Source organism: Tinamus guttatus, unplaced genomic scaffold (genome assembly GCF_059628265.1).
Source record: "Tinamus guttatus ecotype Peru unplaced genomic scaffold, ASM5962826v1 Tinamus_guttatus_pri_ptg000602l, whole genome shotgun sequence".
NCBI classification, from domain to species: domain Eukaryota; kingdom Metazoa; phylum Chordata; class Aves; order Tinamiformes; family Tinamidae; genus Tinamus; species Tinamus guttatus.
The window spans coordinates 5,160,224-5,180,128 of NW_028289136.1; the positions used below are offsets into that span (position 1 = coordinate 5,160,224).

The window sequence follows — 19,905 nt, forward strand, 5'->3', positions numbered from 1 at the left end:
GGGAGAGGCCTGAATGTAATATGACAGCAACGACTTCCTTCTAATAGAATTTTTAGTTCATTATATTGGCTATACAGTGCAAGCTCATATCCTGCAGGGGTGTCATTGCAAAGGAGGAGCAGGGGGGAGGCAAAGCATCTGTTTTTATCCTGGCTTCTGTTTTGCCCAGCAAATATAATGGCACATGACCGCCGAGCCGACCGTAATCCAGTTACAAAAGTCTTCGGAGTTACTGCTCCGGCCAAATTAAACTCGATTACATCCAATTACGCCGCACGGGCAGACAGCAGCTCCTGGCTGAGGGTGACGCGGCTCCCCGGCGCGCGGAGGCCTCGCAGGGTGTTGGTGGGATAATTGCTCGATTCGGCCGCCGAGCACCATCTGCTCCCGGAGCCGTGCGGGTGGCAGGGGGAAACAGGCAGCAATGAGCTGAGGCTTCTCCAGGCTTGTTTCATTGGGGTCTGTTCCACGCTTGCTTGAGCCCGGTGGGTCAGGGCACCGTTCTGCCAAGTAGGGTCCGTAGAGGGAGTCCTTCCCATGCTAAGCTCGCGTGGGCTAAGCGGGAAGGAAGAAAGAAAAAAAAAGAGGAAAAAATGATGCATTTTTTTCATGGGATGGGATGAAGCAAGCTCTAGGTGTAAATCTGAAAGCTTCCACCAGACAAGAACACGAGAAGAATATTTGCAGTATCCCACTTTCCTCCTCTTGCCCTCCCCAGCTGAAACAAGGGTAAACAGAGCTGCAAAAAATAGATCTAGATCCATGCGAAGAGCTTGCATGAGAAGTATTGGATCCAGTGCCATCAGCAGGGATAGACCGGGTGTGAAGATGTTCCAATCTGAGCCCCACATTGGAGGCTATTTCAGTAGTGTTTCGGTGTGGTTCAGCTCCAGACGAAACCACCTGAAATTATCCAGTGCAGTGAGGGAAGCTCAGCTGGGCTTGAGCTTGGAGTGCGCTTCATTTCTAGGAAAATCCATTTGATGAGCCGCAAGCACAGGGAATACGAGGACTAGATGACCTCTAGAGGTCCCTTCCAACCTTAAGCATTCTGTGATTCTGTGATTCTGTGACTGCGCCAACCCCCTCAGTGAAACACCAGGTTTCCCCACCAGAAAGGGCTAAAGCAGGTTGGATGCAACCGCTTCCCACCACTGCCTTGGAAGAGCAAGACCTCGTAACCACACCGACCCGTCCAAGAGCACGTGTGACACATGGACACGGGTCATCTCTTCCTTTCTCCCTTTCTTTGAACCTCTAAGGAGGCATCAGAGCTACAGTGCCTCTGTTCCCATCATCTCAGAGCATCCCGTGCTGCCGTTGCCCCAACTCGTGGAAAGCGGCCAGAGCTGCTGGAGCTGCCACCTGAGAGAAGGGACAGCACCAGACTCCCCTCCTCCTTGAGGATTAATTTTTAACCTGGTGCGTTTGAGGGTGGAAGAACCAAGGAGCCGTTTGGGGCAGATAGAGCCGCCGCGGGACTCTCCCCATCTTCCCTTCTGCCGGTAGGTGGCACAGCCCGTCCGAGCAGCTCCGCGAGAGGCCGCGGGCGCTGCCGTTTCCTTCTTCAAGTCGTGATTTTGGAGGCTGCGTTTCCCTTCCCTGCCCGCCGAGCAGGAGGACACTCCGCGCGGATCCATTCGCGTGCCCTGTCGTCCCTTCAAACGTTGTTTCTCTGCATGGAGTTTTCATTTTGTGCTTGCGATGGTGGTGGGCTGGAGAGCGCGTGAAATGCAACCGCGTCTAGGCTTGACTTGACAGCACAGCCAAGGCAGCAAGAAAAAGAAAAAACACGGGAGGGTTTCTCATAAATGATTGAGTTGTTTCTTAAGGGGTTAATTCTCCCTTCGGTGTGCACGGAGGTGATAAACACCCGCGTTGCCCCGTCCTGAGGTGTCATCCCTCCCTCTCCCAGGCCCTCGAGCTTTAATTCCCGCCTGCAACGTGATGCAAGGTCTCAGCCCCAGCACCCAGCCGGCACCGGGGCGTTATTGCCCCAGATACCAGAACGGGAGCCCGTCCCTGCCCACGTGGGCTGGGCGAGTTGACAAAACAGGGGAAACTGAGGCAGGGCGGGACGGTTCAATGTGCCCGAGCAGGTTTGGGGCAGAGCCGTCACGGAGAGGCAGGTCGTGTTTTCCCAGTTGCAGAACTCGGCGCTGGAGAACTTTCCTTTTTTTCAGTGCCTTTTCCACTTTTTTTATTTATTGCTTTTGAATGAAGGGGAAAGGAAGCTTTAGAGCACGATCCCCCTCTCCGGGCTCCGACGGGACATTTCACTGGTTCCTCGGAGCAGGAAAGGACCAGACCTCGCAGTGCGGAGCCTTCCCAGCCCTGCCGGAGGACGGTTAAACCTCAGCTAGGGCATCACACGCTGCAATATGAAACGTGGCAGCCAAAGCCCCGCTCAGTGGGCACTGCTCCATTATTTAAAAATCAATAATAAAACACAAAGCTTTTATCGATTCCCTTCTTTTTTCCCCCTTTTTTTCCAGGAGGATTTTCCTCTTTTCGCTGGAGTGTGGCACTCGGCTGCCTTTTGCCTCCACCTCTTTGTTTCCCTCCAGCTCCCCAACATCTCATGCAGAGCCCTAAACCCTGTGGGGCACCAACCTCCTCCCCGGGGCGAGAAGTCCATAATATCCCTAATATGAAGGGAAAGGACTAGGGGGGCGGGGGAGTGGCAATAAATCCCCATAACCTCCTCTGTGAGTAATAATAATAATAATAATAATAATGATAATAATAATTAAGAGTTGGTGGGAGCTTTTCCCCCCATGCTGAAGTTCCTACGTGGATGGACGTAGATCCCACCGCCCTGCGCTCGTGTCCCTGAACGGCAGCGCCCGCGGGGGCTGGAGCTGCCAGAGCAGCCTGGGGCTCCCCATCATCATCATCATCATCATCATCATCGTCCTCATCATCGTCCTCACGGCGGCGGCGCCGCGTTTTGTGTCTTTAACAGCAGCCGGGCAGGCAGGGAGGCGTGGTGAGCCGGGGAAAAAGAGGCCGTTTCCTGCTCTGCCCGCGCTCGGCGGCGGCGGCGGCCGCAGGGGCGGAGGCGGCCGCGGCCCCCCGGCCTGGGGCGAGCGCTGCCGGCGGCGCCGCGTCCGCGCCATGAGCGGCGGCGAGGTGGTGTGCGCGGGCTGGCTGCGCAAGTCCCCGCCCGAGAAGAAGTTGCGGAGATACGTGAGTGAGGGGCTTCCGCGGGGGAAAAAACGGGCGGAGGGGGGAAAAAGAAAATGTGAAAAAAGGGGGGAAAGAAAAAAAAAAAGAGGGGAAAAATAAAGGGAAAAAGAAAAGAGGGGAGAGGAAAAAAAAAAAAAAAAAAAAAAAAGGGAGGTGTCGGCGAGCGCGGGGATGTGCGGCCGCGCCGGGTGCACCTGCTGCCACCGCGGAGCCCCGCGCGGCTCCCGGTCCGCGACGGCGCCTCTGGAGGTTGCGGCTCCCGCGAGCAGCTTTGTGCCCCGGCGGGAAGGTAGAAACAGCCCGGACCCCCCGTAACGGCTGCTCACGCCCTGCCCGCTCGCGGGGCTGTAAATCACCCGTGTCCCAACTCTTTGAAGATTGCACCAGCGGCAGCGCTTCGGTAGACGTTTCTCTTTTTTTTTTTTTGCCGTGTTTGTGTCATTAGCGGTCCGGATCAAACGGCTCGAGGAAGTTATAAAAGCGGGTCCAAATGCCAGCGCTGTCGCATCGCCGCCTCGCTCAAAGAAATAACTGTTCTCGGCGCCCTCCGTCCGCCTGACGCTCGCGCAGGGGCCGCGGGCCCCGGAGCTCCGGAGCGGCAGCCGCGGGAGCCGGCGGCGGCGGCGTGTGACTCGCGGATGAAGTCAGGGCTGCGCCGCCTCCCGACATCCAACTCCGGCTTTGGGCTCCTTGGCGCCGCGGCGGCCGGAGCGAGCGGGATGCTCTTGCTTCCCGAGGTGCTCGTGCTTCCCTGGAGCAAAAGGGCCCCTCGTTCCGGCTGCTTTTGCCCTCTGTGTGTCCCGGGAAGCGCAGGCAGGGTGGTGTGGCCGGGGTCTCCTACATGCCGTAGACGGGTTATTGACTGGAGCATCTCCACGTAGCCCAGGGAGGGAGGGGGGTATGAGTGTGTGATGGAGCTGAGAGAAAAACCCTGAGAAAATGTACCGAGACAAAGCCTGGTGCGTGCGAGACGGACACCCTGACTTTGTGCATGCCGAACAGCAGAGGATGCTTTTAGCTTAATGGAGCAAAGCACCTTCCTCCCACAGAAATCAACTAATTGCTGATACTGAGTCACCAGTGGTCTTAACTCATCACCCATCGTTAGCTTCCCAGCATCTGCCCGATGAAAGGGCGCTCACATCACCTCCTGAATATCCTGCCTGTGCTCCGGCATTCCAGCAGGAGCCGAATAAATCAGCTAACTGCTCCACACGTGGGTGTGACACGCCAGTGGTTACTGCTAATTATTGATGGGCATAAGAGTGCTTTTCATGCAGATGCCTCCCGAAGTGCTTTGCAAGACACCTCTGTTTTGAAAACAGCCGTATTCCCCCAAGAGGAAACAGAGCCGTTCCGAAATGCGCCCGGCCATCCCACACAACCGTAGTGGGACAGGAAGCAGCGATGAGTGAATGTAACTCAAGGGGCTCTTGCTACACCCCGGGCCCAAAGCTGTGGTCAGTGGGACTTCCCTTCCAGTCTTGCTGGTTGCACTGGCTTCCTGTATGACCATGGGCCCGAGTGGCTGGATTTTGCCCGTAGCTGCTTCTGGAGGTTATTTTGTCTTAGGTGGGGACCTTACTTTGGTTTTTCTTTTCCCTCTTCTTCTTTCCTTCCTAGTCCCCATTACATAGAGGTTGTACTTAAGCGTGCTGTGTCGCGTGGGAAGTCTGCACATCAGTGACTGGAAAAGTGTGGCCTTCATTCGTACCATATCTCATTTGGGGTTGCCCCATCACTTTTTAGTATAGAGATGGCTGTATTATACGGCCATGCCATGTACTAGGAGTGCTAGTGTTGATCAGCTTGTGCTCTTTAGGAAGAGCTTCAGAGCATATGGGTGCGGGCAGGAATCCAGGCTCCTGTAAAACCTGACATCAGTTTCACTGCCAAAACACGTAGCCAGGACCTCGGTGGCTTTTCCACCACCGTGGCGCTTGGCTGATTTTTATATTGATAAAACAGGAAGGCAACGAATCGCTGCTCGGCCACTTTTCTCGTGCCATCGGTTTCTGTTCTACAGGGAGAGCTCAAAGAGGGAATCGCAGCCTGCAGGATGCTGCTAATCACGTTTGAAGTTTCTGCTTCTACAGCGCTGACAGAGGGAAGATGATAGTTTGTTTTTCTTTCTTTTGCTTTTTTTTCCCTTCCTTTAAACAAGTGCATTTCAGATGTGCACATCTGCACATGGGAGCGTGGCTGAAACCGCACTTGGAAGCGCTGGGCTCCTGTAAGCTCTCATTTGTTCTGGTTTTACTTTTCAAAAGGATTGTTGGCAAGCGGGGAAGATGCGTAAATTTGCTTTCCACCTTCCTTCTGAATCTGTAGGGAACAGGACTCTCCTCTGCGTTTAGTCCATGCAGCATTAATCTGCGTTTAGGGCAGTATCTGCCCTGTTTTAGTACAGAGGCCATAAGGTACATGGGAGGTTGTCGGGGCTTTTTTTATGTAAGACTTCCTTGTGCAATGTGTTGGGTGGTGGTCAAGAATTATTACTCTTCCCTTGGGCGAAATTTATCTGATTGAACTATGACAACTTCAGAAGGGATGAACTGTGCCCTTTTCTGCTTGCTAACTAGGGTATGTGCTGTTTTGGCACAGGGGCTCCTGTAGACCCTGGACAGATTGGCCATGATCTCAGATGTGCCCTACAGATGCTACTGTAGTACCAATCATAGAGAGTAACAAAACAAAGGGAGATCAAAGGGAATGAAAACACCAAAATAGCAGCCTGAGCCTTAGTTTTGCTCATGATGCCAAGCGTCCACTTCCTTGATTTGCAAACACTTTCTTACCTACTCCCCTTTTGACCTTCAAGCATGGAAGGATCTCCTTGCAGGCAGCCCCAAAGCACAAAGTTGTCCTTTACTTCTCTACCCAGCTCCTCCTTAAAACTCCAATAAGGAAAAAAAAAAAAGAAGAAGATAAAAAAAAAGAGAGAGAAAAAGAATAAGGAACCAACAACCCAAAACAAAAATGTTGGCTTCAGTTTTGTGGCTGATGAGCCGAGACGAGCGCGTGTCGTGCTGGTCTGTACTGACTCACAGCCTCCTCGGGCCCCCTCGCAGGACATGCCTGCCTGTTGTCTCCCGAGTTATATGTGGGTTTGTTTTGGGTTTCCACAGTGCCTGGCATGATGGGATTCAGGGGTGGCTTTCTGGTGATGGAGCAGTGCAAAACATAACTCTCATAGAGAAGAGCTTGAAGCTTCCTGTCATTAAATCAGCCTTTGGGCATGATGTAGATGGTTGGCCTCAAGCAGACGGTTCATATCCCACCTGAGCAGGTTTATCAATATCCTCATTGAGTGAGACTATAAGATGTGGGCTGAGATAGGAACCGTTGTGGTTGCTCAGATGCTTGAGGTACAAGATGGGGTTTGATGCTGTGATAATTTAAATGAAGATTTAGTGTTGGGAGAGAAGACCAGGACACACTTTTAGCTCTGCAGCACAATACAAAGAAATTGCTAATAAACAAAGTGATAGCCCTTTCTGTCTGCCAGGAGTTTTAATGGGTAACTGGCACATTTGGGGGTGCTATGTTTAACTCAGGGTCTTCCCCTTTGCAGAGGATAGGAACCAGTTACAGAAAATCCTGAGAAAAGCAACTGCAAGGAGCAGAAAATCCAGAAGACTGAAGGAAAGGAGGTTGTTTAGTCTAGGACTGAGAGGAGTATATATAAAAGGTAGCTGCAAAGGGGAAGGGAGTGAGCTCTTCTCCGTGTCCAGTGCAGAAAGGCCAAGAAGTGAAGAGCTCAAAATGCTGCAAGGGAAAACAGCGTTAGGAAAAACTTCCAACCTCAGACTGCAAGAGGAGGGAAGCAGTGGAACAGACGGCCTGGAGAGGGCTCGGCGTCTCCATCCGTGGAAGTTCCTAAGAGCTCGTTGGCCAAGGAGCACTTGCTCCGAGGGAGCCGATGCCGCTTTGAGGTAGCGGAATAAATTTGCCAAGTTTTCCAGATCCCTTTTGGTGCTGGTTTAGGTGAACTTAGGGATTTTTACTCTGAATTCATGAGGGATAGCAAAGCAGCATTAGGACATAAATCATGCCATTAGCATCCACTGGTAAGTCTCAAATACTCATGAAAGTCATCCAAGCCTGGGCAAATACATTCTTTGTGCAACGCTTCAGCAACACCGAAGTCCCTTGCTTTACATTTTATTCCAGCTGTCAAGCTGCCTTGCCATGTCCCGCTCCTCCCTTATAATCTGCAGGCCTAATTCAAAAGGAGCAGCAAGCGTTTCAGCTGTTGTCTGTCCTATGATTCAGAGGATGGACAAACACTTGCTCCACTGGAGCAGGAAAAGGTTGTGCAGGTCAGGGGGTGCATTTCTCTTCCCAGGGCAGCGTGTGCGTGCGGGCAGCGCCGCCTCTCTTGTGCAATGCAGCCCAGAGATCGTGCTCCCTCCACAGCTTGTTTCTCCACTGCATCATTATTGATGATTCAAAATACACAATGTCTTTCCCGTAACCTTCTCTCCAGTTCGTTTTGGTCGTGAGTTCCTTTCCGCACCATAACATTTGTCTGAGTTGATCGGCCAGGATTGTATTTTCCTCTTGATATCTCAACATATACCTGCAGTTTCCCATCCATGCAAGATGGACCAGCTCAATGACAGCCCTGCTAAAAGGGTCTGGGGGTTACGGTGGAGCCGTATGGTCATATTCAATAAGATAAGTCACAAACTGGACTCTGTTAGGAGCATATTGGCCTAGGAGCAATCGCTATTGCACGCTTGTGAGGCTGCACCTCAATATTGTTACCACTGTTGGGTCCCACAAGGTGCAAAGGCTGTTGAGGAAGAAGAATCCAGTGCAGAACTACCAAGATGGTCAGTGGCCAAGGGTACAAGATGTGTCAGGAGAAGGTAAGTAAGCTTGGCTTGCTCTGGCGAAGAGGAGGCAAAGAGCTAAACTAATAACTTGAAGATGCTTGAAGGATAGTCGAAGGGATAATGGAGCCAGACTCTTCTCAGTAGTGGCAGGTGTCATAACTAGGAGCAACAACCACAAATTGCAGCTTTGGAGATTCGGGTTGGACACCGGGGAAAGTTCTACACTGGTGCTGCACTGGAACAGGTCACCTGCAGAGCTTGTGGCTTCTCCAGCTCTGGAGATCCCCACCCAGGTGTATTTTCCACGTTTCACTCCTTAATGAGGCTAACGACCTTGGGGAGGTACTGTGCTAAGACAGCTGCAGCCGAGGCTCCAACTGGTTTGGCCAGAGCTGGCTTGCTTTTCTCACCAAGGTGATGCGTTGGTCAAGGTGGACGTGTCCTTAGGGCTTTTCACGTGGTGTAGCAAGTGAAACCTCATGGTGAGGCTTTGTGGAGACAGCTCGAATAAAGCATTAGCTGCCTGTCATCACTGCGTCATGACCTCCGAACTGGCTGATGGCCCTGGCAAAGTCCAGGGTGGATGTAAAAGATTGATGATGAAAAACACAGGTTGAACTTCAGAAAGACAAACAGTACTTAAGGAAAGTATAACAGGAAGCAGTATTCCTTTTTTTTTTTCTTTTGGAAGTGATCAGAAGTGACACTGAAGCCTTTTTTAAATTTTCTCTTTTAAAGCCAGTGTCATATGCATGAGGTGATGTAACAGTGTTTACCAGACCAAAACACATAAATTACAGTAGTGACTCAAATCTGCATTTGAGCAAATATTTACTTGGATTTCAGTAGCAGCTGAGGTAACTGAGACTGGGTCTGTGATGCACCCAGCACTTACGTTCGGTGGGACCAGATCTCCCTGAAGGGTTTAGTCTGCACGGGGAAACTGAGGCACGGAACAAGTCGGTGCTTTTGCTTGCCCTTTGTTGAGGATCATTCCCACAACTGAGGACTGAACTGGACTTTATTATTTCTGCCTTGGGCACAAGTTTCCAAGCTGCTGCTTGCAGACTGCTGGTGATGTGTGAAGCTATGGGAGATGCTTGCGAGTGGTCTGCAGGGGTTCCTGGTACTTCCAGCAAGTGTTTTGGCAAGGGAGGGGAGCATGGTGGTCTGAGGATGTGAGCAAGGGTTCTCCTGGAATAGGTGGTCCTTCCAGCTCTCCGAACACCACGCTGTGGTGTTATATCCTTCCATCTTGCAGGGCATAGCAGGGATGAAACATATTTATCCCTGTATTTCAAGGTGGAAGAACTGAGAAACAGAGAATTTGATTTACTTCAGTATAGCACAGCGAGTGCAGCTGAAGCAGGTATTGAAATGGTCTCTGCCACTCGGTACGGTCCCTCTTTCACCCCTTGCCTCTTCTCCATGGGACTGCCAAGGGTCTGGGAAAAAAAGAGGTTAACCCCAGTAGAAGTCATATAGAAATGCTCGTTATCTGAAATGCTCATTATCTCACACTGTCCTTTGACTCTGCAATTTTATGGAACTTTAATTGAGGCACACCCAGGGCTGTCGCTCGTCCAAGAGGCGGCAAATCAACACGGTCTGCTGTGATCTCCTCACCCAGAGCTTGGCCATGCTTATCTACTATGTCCACCGTGGGACCTGGCTCTGGTACCTCTCCTCAGTCCTTGGTGTGATTTTTCTCTAAAGACCTCCCAAAGGAAGGAAGGGGAAGGATGTGGTCGTCTCTGCTTTTTCCAGTTGGGATCTGAGATGCTGTAGCCGAGGATTGGGCTTCTTTTAGGTGTCTAGATGCTACATATGTATCACATATCTAACACGGTGCCCTGGAGACTCCTGGGCCTTCTGGTTTCACGTCTCCAAGTAGCAGCCATGGTAGCACACCCCGAACTGGAGTTGTAGACCTGCCCCCAAAAGTTTGTCATCTACAATCTGTGCCTCGGAGGGACAAGCAGCATGCTCCTCTCTACAAGGTCGCTCAGTGGCTTTCCTGCTCTCACATGATCTTTGTGCCTTGTTTTCATCCTTCCCCAGTGTCCCTGTGCCACAGGATCAACATAGGCGAAACTGTGCAGCAGCTGGGTTGTTTTTTTCCATTTGTTGTTTTCAGCCCCTCATGCCAGCTGACAAGTCATTGGTCAAAGGACTTGTGTACAAAACACTGGTATGCACCGTTATGTTAACATCCCACCACACTCGGATGCCTGGGGGCAAAAGCTTTTGGAGCTGCTGTCCTGAAGGGTGGCTGTGAAATGATCCACAGCTCCTCCTTGTGAAAGGGTCACTCGGATTTTCTTTTTCAAGCTAAATGTGGAAATGTTGGGTTGGCAACTGAACACCTCGACACCAGCTAAAGTGCAATTACCTGCATGGTTAGCCCAGCTTGAAGCAGTAGCAAAGTGACTCAGGCTGCTACACCTGAGCTCCTGTATTTGTAGTCTGTGGCCTCTGTTTGTTTGGCTTCTTTCTTTGCCATAAACAAAAATAGCAGGAGAAGCAAATACTTAGTCATCGCGGGATCGCAGAAAACAGAACTGAGGCCTCCAGAAGGGATGCAGACCCTGTGCATGCCTGGAATGCTGCTACATACACCTCAAGCGAGCCTTTCAAGACGTGTTTTTTCACATTTGCAAATGGGGATTCTTGGAGGTCACTGTGTAAACCTGAACAGTCTGGTTGGTGCTGTCTCGCGTGTGTCATCCCTCGTAGCCACATCAGCAATTTAAAAGTGGGCTACATTTAAACAAACAAACAAGCAAAAAGATCAGTGTTGGTCTAAAAGATCTCATGGTCTTCAGCCTACAAGTGGTGCCTTTAAGGAGCAAGAGGAAAATGTGAGCCCTGCAAGCACACGTGTTTATTGCTGTGTAGCACAGCCAGCAGTGCCTGTTTCTCCAGGGAATCTGGCATAATTTGATGCCAGCAGCTTGTGGGGGATTTTGTTTCTGGATTTGTCTTTTCTTATTCAATTACCTTCTTCTCAGCCATTGCACAGTTTTCCTGGAGAATGTTGGAAGTATCTGGGAAATCTTGCATCAGCCTGCATGTCTGCATGACACTAATACCTAGAAATGAATTCCTCCGTCCAAATGTGACATTTCTTCACTGAAATGATGCCTGTTCAGGATGGGAGGTTCAGTCTTGGGCCATAAACAGGACATTTTTATTTATAGTTTAAATCTGCCTTTGAGGCAGGAGCTGCTCAGAAGAGCTCTTGGACATCTCTCTATTAAGGATTTGAATTGCTTCTTCCTTGCCTTTTCTTGGAAAGCAATTCCACCTCTGCCTATTATGGATTTTAATTCACATGGCCTCTCAATTTTTAAATCCTGTGCATTTATCTTCTCTCTTTTTCTCTAACTAGTGCTAAAAAAACCTCTTTTGGTTGGCCATTTCTTCCTTTATTTCTTCTGCTGCCCAACACCCTTTGGACAACATGTCCGAAACATTTCCATTGTGTCTTCTGGATAACTCTGGGATGCTGTTTTAGGAGGATCTCAATACTTGTTATGCATCTTATTCCATTTAAACCTGGTATTTTCCAAAGACATTTGCTTTGGAAGGCATTTAGACATCTCTTTGGTGGATTTCCAGCTCTCACATCCATATGGTAAGATGGAAATAACATCTGAGTCAAAGATTTGTGGTCTTTGAATTTTGTAGATTTGGAGTGATTAGGTTTTGTCGATGATCACAGCTGCTGCCTTCTTGTTTAGATTCCTCCCTGACTTTCTGGACATCCCCATGGACTTTCACATGGCTGCCAAAGGATATAAGTTGATTTGCTAAGTATGTTCCTTTGTCACTTACCATAATCCCTGAACTGGGATTATATCTCATTTCAAAAAATGATTTGAAAACCTTCCTTTTTCTCCATTTCTTTTTTCTGTTGATGTCGAACATCAACAGAATGTTGATTACTTGCATGCTGTAAATCTGGTAGTATGGCCTGTACTGAACTGGGCAACACCTGTGTTACATTTGTCTGCTCTTTCATTTCCCTCCCTCCTCATGTTTATGTCAATAATTGTGTTAAATGGGGTTGTCAGCCACTGTGCTGGTCACTTCTGCAAATCTTCTACATACTTGTCCAGGCAATTTGAATTAAGTGTGTCGTGATTTTGTTGTTGTTGTTTTGGTGAGGAGGGACAACTCCCGGTTTCTGACCGCTCCCCAGATGCTCTTGGCTTGAAGCAATGCCCCGTGGAAAGGGGAAGGTTTACGAGCTGACTCACATCAGGGCCTCGGTGCCGATTAACAGCTCCCTAAAGTCATCGTGACCATCCCTGCGAAGGGCATCGCTCTGGCCGATTGCCTCTGTGTCTGGATACATCTAAATCTCCTTTCTCTTCACACTGCTTGCAAACAGGTTGTGTGTCTGAGAGCCATCTAGCACAGGAAGGGGCAAGCAAAGGAAGGACCCTTTCCAACGTACTGACAGCAAAAAAACAGACGAGCTGCTTTCTTGCCATCAGTATCGCCCACCGCTTCTTTGATTTTGGGTCTCCTGCAGCTCTCTGTGCTATTCCTAAATAACTTGAAGCTCATAGGAAAAGGTCATTTGCTTTGATTTTCAGCAGAAGCAGTGACTTGAGGCTTGTTTTCTCCCTTGATTTCTTCCTTTCCTGCCTCCCGTCCCTCATGCACTGTGCACAGCACATAAATGTCACCTTGGAGTTTCCAGTGGGAAGAATGTGGATGAGGGAGTAGAGTCGATGGCAGGAGAGAGGGGAGCAGATCTGATAGTGGAGCCCCATCTCTACCTCCATCACCACACGACGTTGTAGCTATATCCACAACATCCCCTGCAAAGAAAAAAAAAATAGGCAGAACAGCCCAGATATGTGGAACAACTTGAGGTGTGAAGGTGTTTTGCAAGGTTCCTGGCTGTGCTGGGCAGAAAGAGCAATGAGAAATCATGTTCCTGCAGAAAGCCAGAACTTGAGGATTGGGTTTTGAGGCTAGCAGCATGTGCAGAGTTATGCAGGCTGGATAGCAGGGATGAGGACTTTATCCTGCAGAAATGTGCGTGGGTGGGTCGCTGACAGCAGAGCCTTCAACGAAGGGCAGTGCACGTGATTAGGAGCCTGGGAAAGCTTTACGTGACGAGCCTCTGCAATGGTCAAGGATGTCCACCTTCCAAAGAAGGTGCATGGCAGCAGGCTCGGTAAAAGCACGTAGGTCTGCCATCAAGGCAGACCATGCCCAACATCTGAGCCTCAGTTATGGGAACCCAAAGCCCTTCTCACCTTCACCAAAATGCAGTGGGCTTTGATCACAGAAGTATCAAGTGATCGGGCACGCAACCACAAGAAAAATGTCCTCTCCCATCATTTGAATCCACTCATGTAACTATATGAGCCTTCTCTGGCTGCATGGCTTGACTTGGAGATGCAGTCCTACCTTGGTTGGACCCAATTCAAAGCCTGTGTAGATCCACGTTACACTAAGGAAAGGTGGTCAGATACTTCTCTTCCATCAGCATCAAGCTTAGGAATAGTCACAGCTGTTGAAGTTTGCAAGAGTTTTAATCTCTGAATCCTTCAGCAGGTTCTGCAGAATGCCTTCTCCTACCAGATCTGAATTTGCATCTTTAAAAGAAGAGGAAACATGAGTAGTAAAAAAGTCCAGAGAGAGGGAATTTGATATGACGAATAAAACAATGGAAAAGAGCAAAATCTGTATTTTGAGATTGAAACCAGTCAAGTTGAAGACATCTTTCCTGGTGATGGGGGCTACCTCCATCTGCTTGTTCTGGGAGCGTCAAGCTGGAACTGGGCATGCTTCGATGTGGGACTACTAGATCCCATTTTCCAATCCAGGCCAGCTCCAATGTACCCAATGTTTGAAGTTCCTGAGTAGCATTCCCTTCAAAGTCAACATAACAGAGATCCTGAAAGGATCAGGCCATTGACTTATACAGTTACAAAATATGTTGGCTGAGGCTTCAACTCAGAATCAATCAATACTCTCTTTTTAGCATCAAATCAGTACTGCCAGCTGGTGCACATACGGTCTCATGCATGCTGTGCTATCACAGGGAGCCGTACCAAGGAGTAAGAGCTGAAGACGGGGCGATGTGAAGAGGAGAAGGTTATTTGCAATTCGTTAGTACTAAAGGCACTTCACTAATTGTGTGTACACACAGCAGAAGGCAGAGCTGCTTACAAGTTGGTAACATGGACAGCTCTTCACAAAATATTCAGTATGCCATAGCTCATGTAGGTCATGTTCACGGTGATTTTAGGACTAAAAATGGATATTTACAGGGGGCATTGACAAAGGGTGGGCTGCTGCCTACTGGGTAGCATCTCCACGCACACAACTGCTGGTGTCAAGCTCTGTGCTGCCAAGGGATCTGATAACACAGCATTGGATCAACAGCGAGGAGCCTGAGTTTGGAGCTGGTGTGCTGTGCATCCGTGAAATTTTATTTGGCTGCTGGCTTTCTGCCGTGGTTTGAATACGAGAGGGATGGAAAACAGACCTCATGCACATGGTCTGAACTAGAAAAGAATATGGGAAGCAGAGTGAAATCTGTCCTGTGTTATGCATAAGATGTTCATGAGGCTTTTTGTAATGTCAGATGAATTCATGGTTAACTAGCACACTTGATGAAAACATTTAGTATGTGATGTTTCTCTCCACCCTTCTTTATGGAAGAGTCTGCCAGTAGCAACCCAAGGTGCTGCTTAACACGCTTTAGCTAAGGCTTGGTGAGATTAACTCTAGACCTGCTACTCTGAAGCATTCCTAATTTCAGACATGATCAAGTTCTTGAGTACCACCTGAGGATGAGACGCTTCTAGATTTGCATTTGTAATTAAAAAAAAGAAAAAGATTATAAAGCCTAATCTTTGCATTTCTTTGTACCTTGAAGCCTCCCACTGAAAGCGAGCAGCCCGAACGACATGTTCAGAGCTTAATTGTTCATGAATTATATGCACTCCTCTTTTGGGTGTATTACTGCTAACTGCACTGTGATTGAGGCAAGGCTTTATTCATACAGACAGTTCTGTGGAAAGGCCAGGCCAAAACTTTCTGTTGGAATTGTTTTCTTCAAGACATGTGAAAGTTTTGACTAATTATCCTGAAAAAAAAAAAAAAACAGAAGAAGAAAACTGTTTACTAGAAATCCAAACACCAACAAAAAGTGTGTTCAGAGACGCAGCCCCAGCACTCTCAGCACTGTAACTCAGATGTCGCATGCATGGTTCCTCCACATGGACTGGACTGATTCCCCGTGATCCACCGCGGTTTGTCATCAAGAGATCATGATGACCTTGGAGACATGGCTTAGGCAAGAAGGTGCTTTTGGATGACAGGAGACACCCAAAGTACAACCGTCCTATGATACTTCTGAATGTGACCACTCACGTCTCTGCCAAAAATCTCTTGGGGGCCGCTCTTTTTTTATTGCATTTGAAAAGTTGACACTTACTGACAATCTCTTTCACTACCTTGAGTAACTGAGATAGCAATTACAAAAGAAGGACTCAAAACACACAGGAAGGAACGGGGTCTTTTTCTTAGAGGCTGGTTCTCACTTTTGGTGTGACTCTATAACAAGACATGAATGAACAAAACTCATGTCAGGAATGTGAGGATCAGTTCTCAGGACTGAACTTGCTTCCCTTATTGTGCCCCATGGGTGGATGTGATAAACAGCATCTCCTAGATGGAAAGCCACAGCCCCAGCCCCTACATTTGTCCAATCCCACTTTTCCTTACCCCATACCCCTGCAGCCTTGCATTGAGAAGCTCCTTTTCTGCACCCCGCATGTGACTCTCCTGCAGTCAATAACATAACGCTAGGAGTGAATTTGGTCTCTACGAAAACTCACTGTGTCTGCCAGACAGGAAAATCTGATGAGTGGAAACTCGATCAGACATGGGAAGGGAGCGGGGTTGTCATCGGGAGCGCATCCGCTCTAGGGTTGCCAATGGGTTTGCCCAGCGGGTAGTAAGACTAAATCTCCCACCGCCCTGCTTTAGAGTGGCTAGGGCTCGAACACGTTATAATGGTGATGACTATAATTCCGTAGGGTGAGCTGGTAATTTACTGTGCTGTTTTGGCCATCAGAGCCTCAGTTAGAGGCTGTTAAGATAATTTAGTGGAGGTTCGTGGTTATAAATACAATTTCCATTGTGACTAAGGATTCTAATGGATATTAAATTCTGCCAAAATGTTTTTATTCAATGTTATCTTTCTTTTTTGTTTGTTTTTACAGTCCCCAGTGTTTCTGTTTTGACTTGCAAATCTTACAAAATAAGATGAGAGATAGCTATTATATAATGTTTTTTTAAACGCAGAAAATAGGAGTTATAAAAGAAAGAATTAAGTGATGTGATTAAAGCAGTGTAATGCAGTTGTTCAGCGGTGGAGCTCTGAGTTGTCCTGCTCTTGGATGCTGATATTAGAGTTGCATTCCACTAGGTAGCATGCAAAGCTACTGCAATGCAATTCCTTGTCATGCACGTCTCGCAGTGGTAATATTTTTAGTAAAAGGGGAAATATTCTTTTCTATCCACCTGGACTCAGAAGAAAATTTGTACAGACTGATTTCCAAAATTTAAAGCCAGACTTCAGTCCAGTAGTGTAACGCAAGATGTTCCTCTGTGTCTCCTGTTTGCTGTGTGAGCAGTGTGACTGAGGAAAATGGGCCAAAGTCTGCTCTGCATCTGTGAGAAATTCAGGCCTAAAAGCATGGAAATGATTCATCCACTCTTCACAACATCTGGTTGCAAGAAGCAGGGGCTATTCCTGCAGCTCAGCCCAAGTTAGAGATGGGTACCAGCTCTGTTCAACACTGAACTGCCCCAAACTCTCAAGGTACCACCAGTGTTGCAGCTCTGATGCCAGAGGTCTCAAAAGCATTGGCCACTTCAGGCTGTAAAACCTCCAGGGGTTAAGACATGGGTTTCTAGCCACATCCTGGATCCATACAGATGTGTATTCCTATCTAGCACTGAGCACACGTTGGTTGCATTGACCTCCTTGGTGGAGCCATGCGTTGGTTAGAGAACAAGACACCAAGCAGGGACCATCCAAATGGAGGAGCAGTCAGTGGGAGAAGTGCTGTGAGAATGCCTCAGCTCTGCTACTCTGTCTTAATCCAAATAATAATAATAAGTTTGAAGGCATAGTTTGCAACTGGAGAGCTCTCCAGAAATAGAATCTCCCTAGAGATATCTCTTACTTCCTGCTGGATTGGAAATACTGTGCTGACAGCCTTTGCACTTGAATGTTTAGGCATCTTTTGGAAACTAGAGCATGAAGGAATGAAAAATAATAGAGGAAATCAGCTGAACTTGTTCAGATTTCAGAAAAGTACTTGGTATGAGCTTTGGAAAGTATTCCCCCCAACCTTCACCCCCTGCCTGGAAAGGCACCTGAGCCAAACTTCCAGTATTTACAAATATTTCTGATGTTTTTGAGATCTTCCAGACTTAGGCCCTTTCTCTATAAATAACAGAGTTTAGTTCAAATGTATCTGAGCTCCTGGAAAGCATGGAACCCAAAGAGGGAATAAATAAATAAACAAGTTCATGATATACAAAGCAGCATTAGTAACCTGACTTTACATCTGGAGAGCCCGGGCTTGGAAAGCTGGAAAAATCTAAATTTCCAAAGCTGTCAATTAGAGGAGATTTAAGTGCAAAACTCTTTCCGCCCCCCATCCTCTGGCTTTACAGTTTCCAGAGGGATTACTGGGATGATGCAGACGACTGGTATTTCACCCACTGTCTCCCCAGTCGCACCACTGCCGTGTCTAGGAGCCCGTGTCAGAAACAGAAGTTCAGAAACAGACTCAACCTTTCCTGTCTTGTTTTCCCATCTGTTTTTAACAGCGTGTTCTTGCCATTTGGACCTTTCTGGGCTCGGTCTTGTGATCCCTGATGTAGTATGACATTTCCAGTTTATTAGGAATGCTTTTGTTTATTTGCTGTCTATTTTTTCCTTTTTTTTCCCCCTTTTTTTCCACTAGGTTCTGTGGAGGTTTTCTTGTTCCTCTGCCAACACAAATGGCCAGGGCCGGGTCTCCTCGGAGGCGGGAGGTGCCACCCACACCCGTCCTCTCTGCAACGTGGACACAGTTATCCCAAGAGCCACCAGCCCTTGAGGGATCTCAGACACTGCCTTTTCAGGGGCTGTTATTAAACTGAAGGAAACGTTGATTATTTTTTCTTGTGCTTCCCTAGTGTCCTGTAATAAAAAGTCAGCTCCTTGCATGCTGAAGCCAGAGAGAGTTTCTCAAAATTGCTTTTATTTTTATTCTTTTTAAAACTGGCTTAGGGAAGACTAGTAAGAACGGTCTGAGGGCATCAGTTTACTAGTAGTATCTAACATTTCTCTACTCTTTTAGCACACGGAGGGTGTTGTGCTGTTGCATCCACGTGCTTCTGCACAGAAGGAGGCTGCACGCAAGGTTGCAAGCACTGGTGTGCACCTCTCCTCAAAACCTCCTCCATTCTCGTGCCGCTAAGAAACAAATAAAGTGACACCTTTCAGGGACCTGGATTTAGGCCCTGGCTGATGTAAATCTCATTTTGTAATTTCAGAGGTGTTCTGCTGCTGTGTTTTTTGTGCTTTATTTTTGTTACTTAGTTTTAAATAGCCACTGCTATGCTATATCAGCCCATAACGTGCAGCAGGGTATGGGAAAACGCAACTGGAGCAGGCAGCAGTGTTGTTTTCTGGCAGTTTTGCATTCAGGCAGCATTCCTTAAACCAGCAGGAGGGTCATGTGAGTGTCCAGATGTGGGAGCATCCGATCGGCAGCACATTGGATCCACAGACCCTTTGTGGCAAAGGCAGCTTGGAGCAGGTGCTCCAAGTCATTCCCCTGGCCGCAGGGTGAGGAAGATGAGGGGAACGGATTGTATTTATTAACCTCGGTCTGTTCCTATTCCTTGAGTCAGGAGGATAAATCCAGCAAGAAAAGACAGGGAGGAAAGATGAGGTCCCGCACAGAAGTGCTGACTTCTTAGTGGTCTTTCCAGCCCTGACTTTGGGAGAAGCTTGAGGACCAGGTCTTTGGCAGGTGGGATCTGCTGTAGTTCCTTTCGAGTGAAGGTGCTACCGTACAGTGGAGCAGCTGGTTTGGGATGATGAACCTCTCCCACACACCTGTATGGAAGCAGACCCCTAGCACAAAACTGCACTGATTTGCAGAAAACTGAGGAAATCTCTGCTCAGCTCCATGTGGGCCTGGAAGGAGGTGCAGAAACTGGGCCAGGAATGCTTCCCAATCAAAAACCATCACACAGCCAAAACTAACAACAACAACAACAAAACACTCTGAAAACCCTGGGAAGGTCAGAACTGCTCGTCTGCATTTTATTTATTTAAAATGTTGCCCTCCCCAGGAGAGCAGACAAGGAGCCTTCCGGAGCCCCTCTCCTTCGATCGCTCCTGCTGAGCAGCAGCAGCACGGTGCTGCCCCGGCAATTTCATGCCTCAAGATTCCCAGCATCTCACTCTGTCTTTCCACTTGGCACAGAATCCCCAGGCTTTAGGAATATCACCAACACACAAGTATCAAAGTCCCACTGTTGTTCTCTCAAAAATGACATTTCAAGCAACCTGGTGATTGTGCCCACTACCGGGCGTTGCATGGGACACGCATCAGGCCGGGACACTGGACAGAAGAGCATCACGTTGCATGAAATAGCCTCATTTAATTGCCAGGAACCCCATAGAAAAGGGCTGGTGGCAAGTGCAGATGCTTCAGAAGAGGCCGGGGTGGATGACCTTGGGAGCAGCCAGGCATTAACTGCGCTGCTTTGTCCGGACCGAAAGCTGAAGGATACAGAGAATTACACAGCAGACACCAGCGGAGCGGCG

At 48.4% G+C, this 19,905-nt stretch overlaps 1 protein-coding gene and 1 long non-coding RNA gene across 3 annotated transcripts in view; one reads left to right on the top strand and one right to left on the bottom strand.

The window, feature by feature from the left end:
- The window catches only part of LOC148592420 (uncharacterized), a 381,317-nt gene that overhangs the window by 275,246 nt on the left and 86,166 nt on the right, over window positions 1-19,905 (bottom strand). The window lies entirely within an intron of this gene.
- GAB2 (GRB2 associated binding protein 2) overlaps window positions 3,116-19,905 on the top strand; it is a 108,020-nt gene continuing 91,230 nt past the window's right edge. For both annotated transcript variants that reach the window (XR_015913941.1, XM_088534980.1), the window contains exon 1: window positions 3,116-3,189. Coding sequence is in view for 1 of the 2 variants with exons in the window: in XM_088534980.1 (XP_088391106.1) it covers window positions 3,118-3,189 (72 nt within the window). In the remaining variant the exon portion in view is untranslated. The remainder of the gene's footprint in view (window positions 3,190-19,905) is intronic.